Raw genomic sequence first — 14,658 nt, forward strand, 5'->3', positions numbered from 1 at the left:
CGAGTAGATCCCTTTTTTAAAATAATAAGGGTAAAGGATTTTAAAATAACATGGTTGAAGGAGCAGACAGAGTGCTAGTTTTAATTTAGTACCTTTCTCGCATACATCTATATTGATTTTTCAGACAGCATTAGCTTCTCCAAGCTACTGCTATTTCATTAGTGACAATAGTGATTTTTTGTCACAACACAAACATTCTCTTCAATATGATGCAAAATGGTGAAATGTTCCTTCTATTTACAAAATAATAAAAAATGTTGTTTGAAATATAGATGATACATTTTATACATATATCATATCAACGGAATGTTCCACTAGTTATAGCAAATAGTTGAAGTAGAGATGCCATGATATTTCACTAATATAGCAAATCTAAGAAATATAAAATGTATAGTGATCGATCAGTCAAACTGGACTCTATAAAGTGGTGAATTCATCTATGAAATGGCCATTCATCATTGACCTATATTACATTCAAATTGCTCAATCCATACTAATATTATATCATGCTATTTTGCATTCGCATAACTTTCAAATGAATATGAAACACATTCTTTAGGATTTGTGAGACTGTGAAGTTTGTTGGTGTTCACCTTGCTTTGAACGTGATTCGAAACTCCTATTTCCCAAATTCGTTCTTCTCCCAAAATCCTCGGCGTTAGTTGCAGGCACAATACAAAACATCTAAAATCCTCAATGTTAGCCCCGAGGATCATTCAACACTCCCTCCTCTTTATATGAAGTCGTGGTTGTTAGAGTATACTTTAAGGGAGGTTAGTGTTTGCTGCATTGGTTCTTTTTTCTCTCCCTCCTAAGCATAGCTATTTTTATGAGGATTTCTCCACCTCCCTTTTGTTTTAAATTAGGTGATTGCCTTATGTTTTACTGAGTTTATTCAAAAATTTCTCTTTTGTAAATAGACTTGATTTCTTCTCACATTTGAAAAGTATTGTTTTTTCATCTAAACAACCTATGGCTGAGCAATCTCAAATGGTCTTATTGGAAGGAGCTTTCCAATTAGCTTTACCTACTCTTCCCGAAGTATTGACTGATAATAAACTACACGTTATAATTAGAATATTCAGAAATCAGAATACATTGTTTTACCCATTCAGAAAGAGAAATCAGAATACATTGTTTTACCCATTCAGAAAGAGAACTCCAAATATTTGTAGGACATATATTGTAGAGACAAAAGGTGAAGATTTATATAAAAGAATTTTACAGGGTGATTAAGACGTGGCAAATAAGATGATGCGATGCTATAAGATGTAGATTCTGGAATCTGGAAGAGTAGTGGAGAAAGTCACATGATGTTGGTGAGCGATTGTCAAGATTTGCTAGAGGCATTTGAGGAAGCTGTTACTCGTGGAGGAAATAGAAGCGGCAATTATTTTATTTTAATCTAATGAGAGATTTCATAAATCCACATATTACAAAGCATAATACTTGTTCATAATGAGGAGAAAGGGACAGTTGTGAACAAATGCTTCATTACTTCAGTAGCCTTTAAGCCTTTCAATGATACCTTTATCTCTGGTGAATTGTTTTTGAAATGAAACTTTGTTGCGACTTTTGATCAACGACAGCTAGGTTATAAGTCGCAATCGATTCTATGATTGAATAGCAGAAGTGCTACTTAGTAGTAGAAATTCAGAGAGACAGACAGGGGACTCTTTCATACTTGTAGTTCATGTAAATTAAAAAGTTGCTTACAAATTTGAGACACCATATGGTCAAGATCTGAGTAGGAATTATTTGATGGATTTACAACATGTATAATAATTTCTAAGCGGACAGCCTATAGATTTGAATTTCATCAAAGCATGAAGGTCAAGTATTTTCAAATTTTTAGTAGTGTGTCAAAAATAGCAATTAAATGGATCAACGATTAATCAAGTGAAGTCAACATACTTTCAGAATAAGCATCACAACAAAAAGCTGAAATGTTGTTGTCAAAGAAAAATGACGTAGGAAGCAGACCTATGTGTCTTCCCATAAGAAGCGGCTGCTATCTTCCAGCCATCTTGATCAAGTGATTCCATCGGAACCATCCAAAGAGCCAAAACAGTCCCAGTAGTAGTTGCAAATGTCAAAATAAAGAAGAAAGAAACTGATTAGGAAATGGAAAAAAATAAAGCTTTTGATGAGAGAAACTACATGTAACAATCCAACCCCTCGGATTAAGTATTAGCACTCCATTGCTTGATTTAAAACTTCCAGTAGGTTTATACAATGTTTTGGGATATGTTGGGAAGGTCGATTTGGGATTCGAGGGGTTCAGGGTGTAAAATATGATAAAGTTGATTTTTGCAATATCATATAGATTATTCTAGTATATTTTCTAGAATAGTCTAGTGTAGAATCTAGAATTGTTATCTTCAAGTTATATCTAGATATTCTAGAGTAGAAGATAAAGATCACTAAAATTTTCTTTGTAGAAGTATCTAGAAGAATATCTAAAACCATCCATGAACAAGTATAAATATGAGTGGTCTTGTACATTTGTAATCAACCAAATAGTCTTCTTCTATACCAAAGTTCTTCTATCCAATATACTCTCTCCCTTCTAGCTTCCTCTTCCTTAGTTGAATCTTTCGATCTTAGTTAACGATCTTGAGTTAGCAGAAGGCTTCCCAAATTATACTTTTCTTCTGTAATTCACTACATGGTATCAAAGACATAGTCATAGATTGGCTAGTGGGATTTATTTCAAGATCGGATTGGTGTAGATTCAACTAGTTTGTCTATATGGATTTTAGAGGCCATGTTAATGGATTGGGGATGGAGTTGTTGAATTAGTCAAATTACAAAGTATGAAAAACATGTATGAAATCATACATTGTAGGAGAGGATTTGTGGGATATTGTTAACGGGAATGACACAAGTCCTCCTGCTGACGGACCAAAAAATAACAGTGTATACAAGAAGTGGAAGCAAGTTAATGCGAAGGAGGAGTTCATTCTAAAGAGGACAATCTCCTCCAATTTATTTGATCACATTGTAAAGTATAAATCAGCTCACAAGATATGGAGGACCCTCGATCACTTGTTCAACAAAAAGATTGAAGCTCGACTGCAGATATTGGAGAATGAATTGGCCAACACCACTCAATGTAATCTTTCTATTTTCGAGTATTTTTTGAAGATTAAGAACTTATGTTCTGAGATATCTTTTTTGAATCCGAAAGAGGCTATTCCGGAAGCACGAATAAGAAGAATAGTAATTCATGAATTAAACGTTAATACATTCCATTTGCGACGTCGATTCAAGGATGGGCTTAACAACCAACCTTGGAGGAATTTGAAAATTTATTATCGTCACAAGAATTACTAGCCAAGCAGTTGGCTAGTATGTTTGTCAAAGGAGAAGAAAATGCTCTGGTAGCCAACAAGAGGAACTTTAAAGGAAAAACAAGAAATATGCTACACTCTCGATCCTCAGATTGATCACTCTCACCTAGACAGAAGGAAGTCTTCTAACTATTATGGTAAGAAGCCTCTCAGATGTTATCGTTGTGGAGAAATAGGGCATACAAAAAGATATTATTGAGCCAAAGAGAGCAATATGGCTCAAAAAGTTGTTGAAGAAGAAGAAGACTGGGCTCAAGCAATAGATGCTATGGTTTCCATCAACCTTGAAGAAAACCTGATCGAGGATTCAGAACGTAATACAGTCGATTACATGGAGAAGCAAGACAATGATTTCATCGATATGAAGCAACGAAATCTTTTTCTCCCTTCTATCTTCCTCTTCCTAAGTTGAATCTTCCGATCTTAGTTAACAATCTTGGGCTAGCAGAAGGATTGCTGAATTATACTTTTCTTTTGCTATTCTATACAGGGGGTGTTTCGGCACACTTTGAATAGATTTTGCTAGTGTAGATTTTCTACTGATACAGCATGCATCGTGATCCTAGGTAGTACAGATTTAGCTAGTTCTAGAATCTTGGAACAAATTTAGATAGTATAGATTTAGCTAGGGTAGATTTTGGTCTAGCCTTTTCCGCTCCTGTCAATGAAGGTCTAAGCTTTTTGTCAATCAATCCAATCTGATTTACAAGTTATGGATTAGTCTAGCGCTCCAGTTATAGATATTTCCGATAAACAACAAATAATTCTATTACTTGAAAGGGAATAAAATTTCAACATTCTCTTTTCAGTGGGTTTACGGTGTGAAGTATCATGCTCCTATGTATAAATTTTCTTGACAAACATCAAGTTGTTTTGAATAATTGCAAGTAAAATATGACTTGGTCTATTTGTTTTTATGTAGGACTCGTTTGATATCTTGTTTAGTGTAGCTTTTGTTGACAGTCTTTACAGTTATGCACTTATTTTGTTCTTAACAACTATGTTGTTCGGATTATTCAAAAAATATCAAGAGTTTGTGTCGGATTTGCTAAAAATAGTATATTTTTGGAGATTTTATCATGGGTATAACATCGAAATTTAACAAGATAGGTAGAATGAAAAATTATGTTAAAAATACAAGCCATGTGACATAACTTTTGAACGAGGGGAAGTTTTGCAAATTGTGTAAGATTTTTGAGAAATTTAACAAGATAGGTTGAATGAAGAATGTGTCAAATTTATATGACCTATAAAGTGTAATGAAGTCGATATAATTTGTGAACAATGCAAAATTTAAAAGACTTAATACAAGGAACTAAAAAAGGGAAGAAAATCAACTAATTTAAGGAAATTACATGTAATTAACTTTGAAACTTATATCAATAAGAAATAAACTTCTACTATAGGAAAAGTAAACATCCTAAAGATATAATATAGAACCATATAATAAAATTCCAAAATAAAAACATATGAACAATTAAAAATATATATAGATAAAAGATTTTTTTTTGTTTTCACTCGATGTTCGGTACCTGCATTAGAATTCAACTAAATCCGAATTCGCATCGAAATGTCCCACATTAGGGGGGTAAAGCGCTCCCTGACAAGCAATTAGTATCGTCAAGCCGTAAAACTTATAGATAATAACAAAAATAGGTAGAATAAGGATCGTACTAAAATCATACGACCTACATAACTTGCAATCAAGTGTACGTAAATGTGGTAAGACTTGTGAATCATTTAACATATAATTAAATTGTGATTATGTAAATATGACAAGACTTTGGAACAGAAAAAATAGTATAGTAGAATGAAAGATTAAATCCATATCGATATTTTATCAATCCAACAAAATTTCTAACCAATTTAACAATATAACAACCTTAAATTATCCAATTCAAAACATGTTTTTTTTTTAAAAAAAAAATATACAAAGCCAAATAAGTAAAGTCATTGTAATAAATAAATTTTAACAGACTTAACATGTATATAAGGAACTTAAAAACGAAAGAAAATCAAAACAAAATCAACTACTATGATTAAAGGATATTACATATAACATATATCAATGAGAAATAAACTCCTACTACCTATGGAAAAGTAAACATCCTAATCAAAAGATCTAATAAAACCATATAATAAAATTCCCAAATATAAAACCTAATTTAATCATACTTTTGGATTATTATTATTATTATTATTATTATTATTATCTATTATAATAATGTATCATCATCTAAATGAGGCAATTCATTAAGATCAAAATCAAGAACTTTACTTGCATTTTGACTTGATGATTCTTCTTGATTATTTGTAAAATGGCTCCTTTGATGACCTCCAAGTGCTTGTCCAGTAGGAAAAATCTTGTCACAAAATTTGCACTTATGAACATTATTATTATTAGATCCATATCGATCATTAATAATAATGTTGCCATAATTATTGGTTTCTTGATTTCCCAATTGACCATGATCTTGAGTATTATTATTATTCTCTTCATGATTTCTACCCTTAATTTCATCGATCGTGTTCTCAATACTAATCTTGAACTTGTTATGACTCGATCTGTGTCCACCTAGTGCTTGATAAGTCGCAAACATCTTTCCACACACATTACATTTGTATTTGACCTCCACTGATTTCTTGAGAACCAGGTTGGGGACCAAATCCTGGCTCGGTTCCAATTTTACTAGCTCCTTCTCCCTCTTCCTCTTCTTGGTTTCTTCGCGATTCTTTTCTTTAGTATCATCAGCAACAACCCCCTTTTTCTTAGATTTATCCTTCAAATCGCGAAAAGCAACTTCTTTAGGAGCACTACCAACTGAAGTGCTACTACTCATCATGACCTCTGACCTATTATTGTTGTTGTTGTTATTGTTCACGTCTCCATTGACTAAATTTATAAGCTGTTGAACCGCGTCATGTAGCTCCTTATCATCATCCATTATAGTACTACTTACACTTCTCTTTTGAGGGGATCTACCTCGTCTATCCTTCGCACCCCAATCCTTCAAAGGAGGTAGGTCAACCACATTTAAATGAACTCCTCCTCCTCCTCCTCCATCTTCTTCTTCTTCATCTCGAAGACTGGCAAAACGATCCTCAAAACCCTCATTCACATCCTCAAAACTAGCTTTATCAAAACCCTTACTTTTCGACATTTTTTTACTAGGGGGTTTCATACCTCTCCATTCTCTATCAGGATGACATCTCATATGTCCAAATAAAGATTTCTTAGATGAAAAATTCTTATGACAAATTTCACAACTTACAACCACATCTCCCATCTCTTCTTCTTCTTCGAGAACAACTTCTTCGTCGTCATCAACATAATCATCAATTCTTGATCTTTTTATCAAAGATTTTTTCTTCTTCAAAGATTCTTCTAATCTTTGATTTGCTTGAACATGTGCACTACTCATATGTCCACCTAAAGCTTTTCCTGAGCTAAACTCTTTTCCACACTCACAACATGTATGATCTTTCTTTTGCTTCATCAACAACATGTTCTTTTCTTCATCTCCGCGACTTTCATCTTTATCTTTCTTGAGCTTAAGATTTATCTTCACCTTAAAATTACTTGAAGATAAACCTTTTTCACAAGATCCATTATTTTCTTGATCATCTTCAGCTTCCATTTTTGTGGAGTTGAGAAATCAAGAAAGCAAGAGCTAAAATCAAGAAAAGGAGAGAAAAGCAATGAAACCCTAAAAGAAAAAGGGAAGACAAAATGGTTAGTAAAAGAGTAAGGGAATATAAGAGACATAAAAGATATGGTAAGTGAGTAGGATTATAGAATTAAAAAAAAATTAAACAAATTAAATTAAATATTTGAGTAATACAGAAAGAAAAAGTAAATTTCATTTATAGAAAATTAACATCCCAAAATTCAAGCTCGGAAAGTTAGCTACTTTGTAAGACGTATAAATGAAAAAGAAGAATATAGAGTATATCCTTTAACACAAAACCTTTTTATTTGGTTTCCTACTAGGTGCTCGGTATCAGTAATAGGACGCTCGACTAATTCAAATTTACGTTAACTAGGTTTCTTTATAGAGATTAAACAGGATTAATCATTCATTATCGAGATTCATTTTCATATTTAAGGCTCGAACTCGAGAGTAAGTAGCGAAATAAAAATCTCGAGATTTTATATATATATATATATATATATATATATATATATATATATATATATATATTTGTGTGTGTGAAAAGGCTAGATCAAAACTCATTCCCTCTTGATGTTTCTTCAAAAACCTCCATGAGAGCTCAAAGTGAAGATAGAGCTTGAAGATGGATCTTCAATGGAGTTTCTTCTTCAATTATAATTGGATTCTTCTAAGAAGGTATAGTAGTTCTTCATCTAAGGCTTTCTATCACGTTAGAGTCAATTTTAAAGATGATTTGCAAAGATATCGAAAAGATGAAAAAGTTCAATTTCTACTCTAATTCTTGGGTTCTTGCTTAAAACGTTTTGTAACCTTAGGATATGATATTACTGATGTATAATTTATTTTTCCAATGAAATTCTCCATGAACCCTTGAACTTCTCAAATCTCTCAATTTGACTAAAATATGGGTTATGTGATCATGCTTTGATATTATTGAATTCATGTGTACATTGTTATGGACTCTTGATTTATGTATAGATTATGATTGTATGGTTTATAGGCTGTTTAAATTTGATCAACTGAGTATTCTATATTCTTAGATCCATTGAATATTAAGCTTATTGAATTGATATTGACTTAATGCTTATGAATTCTGGTGTAGTTTTCTATGGCCTATTGAATGATATAAGAATTGTATTCAATTGATGTCTAATTGATCTTAGCTTGATTAATCTATATTGAATTGACCTAGATTCATTGAGTATTATAGTTTATGTATTGAATTGATGTTTATGACCATGGGTAAGGGTCTTATGGTATTGAGTTGGATGATTTAGCTTTGGATTGAAGTGGTGAGATTGAATGGGTGGTATGCTGCCCTAAACCTATTTATATTATGCATAGCTTTTTTGTTATAATAATGATTGGTATGGTCCACTTATGGTGGCGGTGCTATGTGAATGATATGACCTTGTCATTGTTACTTTATGTATTGTGATGATCATGACCTTGTCAGCACTACTTGAAGTACTAAGATGATTTGTGTAGTTGATTTATGTGAAGTATAAGCATATTAATCTACATGTGATCAATGTGAAAGTATGTGTTCTTCTATTGATATTAGGTGATCATGTTAGACTATGACTATGTCTTTATATGTGTAGTGTTAGAGTTGATACATGATTATTCCTACTTGACTATATGATTCAATGATGGTTATATTGATAGTGTTATAGTAATGTATAGGATAACATAAAGATGATAAGGGTCATTCCTAAGTACTTCAAAGAATTATATGCTATATGAAAGAAAGTAAAGTATGTTGTGTCTTGTTTTGGTAAACTTGTGTCCCTTACTTGATACATTTATGGAGATATATGAATATGAGATGTCTTGACTAGGTAAGCTTACTGCACCCTTCTAATGTATGAATGAATGACATGTGAGACCTTAAATGATGTTAAGAAGGTAATGTACGTGGAACCTAAAACCTAGTGATAAGTTTATGAACATTGAAGTCAAAATTAGTAATGGTATCCTTCATGTAATGAATGATGGACATAAGTTTGATAGGATGGAACGACATCATATTATCCTTAGGAAATTCATTATGAGTTATCTATGTCGCCATTGTAAGGTAGCCCTAGAGGATCTCTTTAGTTGGGTAAATATAATTGGGTTATGAACTTGATATAGAATACCTTTATATGAACCTTTAACGTAAATGAATCTATGAGAACAAAGGCTAGCACCGAGTGAATATGTTACGGGAAGTAGCTCTACTTGAGAAGGAAACTAGAGTACAATATATCTCTACTTGAGAATGAGTCTAGAGTGCATAAAAGCCCTTCATATTCCTTAACCATGTGTCTACATGGGATGTGTCATTCTTCTACCCTTGGAAAGTAAAACACCCTCATCGGAGTAGGTTAGAACTCCGAATTCCATGTTTAGCTATCATGGTCTATGTCGGTAATTGCCTAGTCTCGTCATATGGGAAACCTACTAGCATTAGAGAAGTTCTATGAAGTTTAGGTGGTGGTATGGGACACTATCTAGACATTGCATAATAGACTTTAATAATGCTAGTTAGAGTCCCTAGGTCTTGTCCAAGACCATACTTACTTGAATGTCCTTAGGTGATGAATGAGTCTTAAATGAAGTAAGGAATATAATGACTTAAGTTCAGAAAGTATATTAAATGAATAAGTACTTGTGTTGAGTAGTTAAGGGTTTTTTAGTTGAGGTGTGAAGGGGTTATAGGAATGGTCACTTCGTATTTTACCTAGATAAGTCTTAAGAATGACTTTAGTTAGGGAAGTTTGTTGATTATGTAAACATGATCCAAACTAAGGTAGTCTTAAGGATTACATAGGTAATCTTGAAGATGCCAATCATGGATGTTATCTTCTTGATTTACTTGAGTAAGTCTTCGATAACTTTTGGAAGGGAGAATGTCATGTTATATGTATGTTGTTGTATTAAGTGAGATTGATTCTATCTTAGATAGTCTATAGGATCTTTTAAGTGTGTGTGTGAAGGATTGTATGGGCGGTCGCTTCACAACTCACTCAAGCGAGACTTAGAATCACCATAGGTAGGATAATTTCATGTTCATATGTTGGTGAATTGTAAGTGTGTATATCTCATTATAAGTGGTCTTAAGGATCATTTAGGTGTGCCTAGAGAGGGTGTATGGGCGGTCTCTCTTTATCTTACTTAAGTGAGTCTTAGGATAGCTTTTAGTGAGAGGATTGCATGATTAGGAAGTGCTCTATGTGAAGTTGATAGGCTTCACTGTAACAGTGAAGGAGTTTACTGTATTAATGAATTTTCTTACTGTAAAGTTGTTCTAAAAATGTGATAAATTTCTTAAATAATTTCTTATGTGTTTCTAAGATGTTGATTGTTGTTATTATGCTTATAGTATGATGTTTTAATCAAAAATTCATGAAAAGCGTGTTATTTATTAAATGTCCCTTTTTCATGGTTTTTGCATGCTTACATACTTAATGCATCTAATGTGCTAACCCCTTTATTTCCCTTTTTGACTTAAGTCTAGGGAATTGGAAATCTTAATATGCCATGGAGTATGGATAAGTTTCTATGTGTTGAAGATGAAGTATTGGTGAGTCCTCCTCGATTCGAGGACAATATCCCATGTTCCTTTATGTCTTAGTCTTTATTTTATTGCTTGTATGGGCTTAGTCCCAAGTGTTGTATACTCCAAAGTTTAGATGGTTCAAAGAGATGTTGTAAAGGCTTAATGTTTAAAATGAAAGTCTTCCGCTTGCGTAATGATTATGGAAAGATTTCTTCGTGTGTGAAGAAAGTTTTCAATTCTTACTCATTTTACAATGTTTTATTATGCAATGAATGATACGAGTGGCTTTAATGAGACTTCTTGAAGTATCATTTGCCATGTGGCGACTCAAGGATGCTCTAACTTCTAGGGTGTACTTGCGGGTCGTTAAATCGCAGTAGAGGAAGCCACTTAAGCTTTTGTTTTTCAATGAATCAAGGGCATAAATGGAAAAAATAAAGGAAATATATGAATGTTGGCTTGTGGTGGCGCCATGTCACTGGGTTGGTTGTAGATTTTATTTTATACATATATATATATATATATATACACACACATACACACACACACACACACACACACTCTCTCTCTTTACATTACTAGGAGTTTCTGTAACTAACAACTATATACTCTTTACTAGGAGTTTCTCTAACTGTTTGCCATCAATATGAGCCTCCTGATGATACAACGTCTTACTCATATTTCCAAAGTCGTTCTATACCTTGTCGGGGTATAGAACGCAACTGTATTGATGAATTCACTAAAAATCATGTTACATGAATGAAATAAGTAGCATACCTGTAAACTCAAAGGGCTAGTTACTGTAATATCCCGTATTAAAAACAGATAAAAATAAGCTTTTAAGAAATCGGCAGATGCAATCGATGATCACTATCGACGGACCATAGTCTAATCTACGACCCAACTGTGCATCCGTTGTTTGCCACTGAAACTCTCCCAAAAAGACTGACCAGAAAATGGACTAAGTGTCGATCCACAGACAGATCTATGGTCCTTAAGTTAGACTACGGTCTGTGGTCTATGTTATTGGATTGAGACTCAAGTTACCCAACCCGTGACATGAACTACGAATGACCAGCACGAACCGTCATTCAATCTACGGTCCATAGGTCTGAGCGTAGGTGAAAGTGAGAAGTCAGTTATGGGGGGAAATGATGTTGGGTCAACATAAAATTGTCATAATTTTTAGCACAAAATGAATCAGGTGCCATATGACCTATGAAATGATATATAATTGAATTATCTTTTCGTAGACACCTATTTTGCGAAAATCTAACCTCTAAGTAAGACGTTATGCCCTTTTTAGTGAAGGCCTGTCGAGCATACCCAAACGACGGACCGTCAGTCCAGGTCGTCGTTTGGTCCGACAGCAAAATTTCCAGGGGGTCTTTTGGTCTTTTCCTAGTTCATTTAACCCCTAAGATACGTCGTTTAAGTCCTAAATCAACAGATTTTAGTCAGCTTAAGCCTAGAAACATAACAAGAACTTACCTAATTCAAAATCAAAAATTAAAACTTAGAAAATTAGAAGCAAGAAAGCAGAAAAAGGTCAAAAACCCTAGTTCAAGAACACAACAAGGTTTCATCAGTTCCAGCCCCGAAATCTAAATATTTCTCTGTGGAGTTCATCACCAGGTATGTGGGATTTCCCCAGTGAATCTCTTTCACCCATTAGATCCCTAGTTTTCAGTCAGTTCTTGATTCTTTTATCATGATTAAACTTAGGGTTCCTAGAATTATAGTAGATCATCACGACTTAGTTAGATATATGTTCAAGATTAGATTGTAAAGTTATTATTCATTTTATCGCATTAATTTCAGAACCCTTGCTATGTATTTCTTTAGTTCTTGAATTACACATGTTAGGTCAGATATTTCAATTACTTCAGATATACATGCCTCAGTTATTAATGCATAATTATCAGATAAATTATTTCATTCTCAGTTTGCATGTTCAGTTTTGAGATATCCAGTATTTATAAAAATTCAGTCATAATTTCTAAATATTTAATTCATTGGGAGTAGCATAATATCGAGTTGGACTAGGGTTCAGCGTACCCTAATAGTCCCAGAACTACTACCCAAGTAGGTTGTAAGTCCCCTACGTGGGCATCAATTTAGTGATCACACCACCATGGCTTTACATCTCTTACAAGATATATTGGGTCCTCATGATGGGGCGTATATATCAGACTCCACACTTAACTCATGTGGTTTTATTATCGGTTATTAGTAGCCATCACAGTTCAATAAGACTCTATTGTATTGACCATATTTATAGTTCGGTTAGTATTTAGTCTCAATATGTTATAAATTTGGTCATTGCATCCAGTTAGCTCAGAATTTAGTATATCATGTTCATAACATTATACTTGCTTTTATACTTGTTGAATTTTTCTTTATTTCAGCTTTACTCTATCCTACATGCTAAATATCTTTCAAGTACTGACGCTACGTGCGTTTCATCTTCTCGTGATGTAGGTTCAGGTTTTTAGCATTCATATCACACTTAGATCAATTTCTAATCTCCAGTTCAGCAGAATCAGTGGTGAGTCTTCATTGTCCGGGGACAAGAGTCATGAGTTAATTTAAGTCTTTTAGTCATTTTGTTTCAGTTTTTGCTAGACTTAGTTGGGCTTGTCTCAAGATTTTTAGTCAGTTAGAGTCTATTTTCAGACATAGTTAGTTTCAGCTTAGTATTGAGTTAATAACTTCTTTGTATTAAATCATAAGTTTTTCATATATCTCAGTTTTAGCATATGGGTATTTTCTATCTTTTTATCTTTATTATGATTTAGCTTTCGCATTAGTTTATTATCTTTAGTATGCTCATGATCATACCAATAGGTTTAGCTTTGGATCACTTGTGGTTCTTGATCCCGTGTCCGCATCTCGGGGGTAGCTCGGAGCGTGAAAGTTACCCGGAAATAATTTCCAACATATACTTCATAAAAAATGTTATCTCGATCAAAGAAAAAAATTCCGAATCTTACAGTTTACTGGCAATAACAATATATTTTTCCAAATAAATAGAAAAAAAATATATGTATTGTAAGTGCTAACTGTGTCAAAGCATTTGGCTCTCTTCATAAATGTTGACAATAAGGAAGAGAACAATGCATGACACTGGTAAAAAAAAAAGTGCTCATAAATGCAGGAAGCAGAAATGAGCTGAAGGATACATAACAATCTGGTTCATGTAATTTTTTTTATTTAAACACCTCTATTGAAACTTTAACTAATGATCATAATCGAGTCATAAAATAAAGAGACCACAGTAAATGTTGGATGATTTACAAAAACCAACTATATGTAATAGAATTATAGCATAGACAATCTATCAACAACACATCTATCGTACAAAATCAAGATCCTTCAAAAATCAAGAAGCACACCTTTGGCCCTCAAGCGGTTGAACATTAATTGCAACTTCAGGAAAATGAGTAATTGGTGATAAACACATAGTTTTTTTGTTTGTTCTACAATTAATACTAATTTAATGTAGCTTAATTTGCAAGGGATAACAAGAGGTAATCTCTCTTTCTCTTTCTTTCCGCTTGATTTCTCTTTCTCGATCTCTCAATCTCTCATTTCTGCCAGTAAGCGCACAACAAGAGGTAATCTCTCTTTCTCTTTCTTTCCGCTTGATTCCGCTTGATTTCTCTTTCTCAATCTCTCAATCCCTCATTTCTGCCGGTAAGCGCACAACAAGATAAACTTGAGTTTGATTTCATTAGCTTCGTATAGCTTTGAGGAAAACATAACTGGAAAAAATTGAGTATATTTAGCAGATTCTGTTTCTTCTATATTTAGCTTGAGAAAACGATGATCAATTCTCTATCTCAGGGTCAGTAGTTGTGGTGAGGTAAGTATAAATTGCTATTTGAAACTTGTTTTGAACACTTCACTCTAGAACCCTAATTGAGTTCTATCATCGCATTGTCATTTCCTCCCACATATAGCTTGTTTTCAGTTTTTTAATGATTAGTTTGCTCTAGGTAGTTTTATTTTACAGATGACTAAAACAACTAAATGGGGGAAATCAGCTGGTAGTCTCTCAATATAACATCTTTCATAAAGTTCAGAG

The 14,658-nt window shown here is 33.3% G+C and overlaps 1 protein-coding gene across 1 annotated transcript; it reads right to left on the minus strand.

Moving 5' to 3' along the window:
• Positions 1-1,940: 1,940 nt before the first annotated feature.
• LOC138339108 (zinc finger protein ZAT9-like) lies at positions 1,941-6,991 on the minus strand. The gene has a single exon (XM_069290437.1). The coding sequence runs from the start codon at positions 6,989-6,991 to the stop codon at positions 5,570-5,572; it is 1,422 nt and encodes a 473-aa protein (XP_069146538.1). The 3' UTR covers positions 1,941-5,569.
• Positions 6,992-14,658: the final 7,667 nt, after the last annotated feature.

The sequence above is a fragment of the Solanum lycopersicum genome, chromosome 10, assembly GCF_036512215.1.
Source record: "Solanum lycopersicum chromosome 10, SLM_r2.1".
NCBI lineage: Eukaryota > Viridiplantae > Streptophyta > Magnoliopsida > Solanales > Solanaceae > Solanum > Solanum lycopersicum.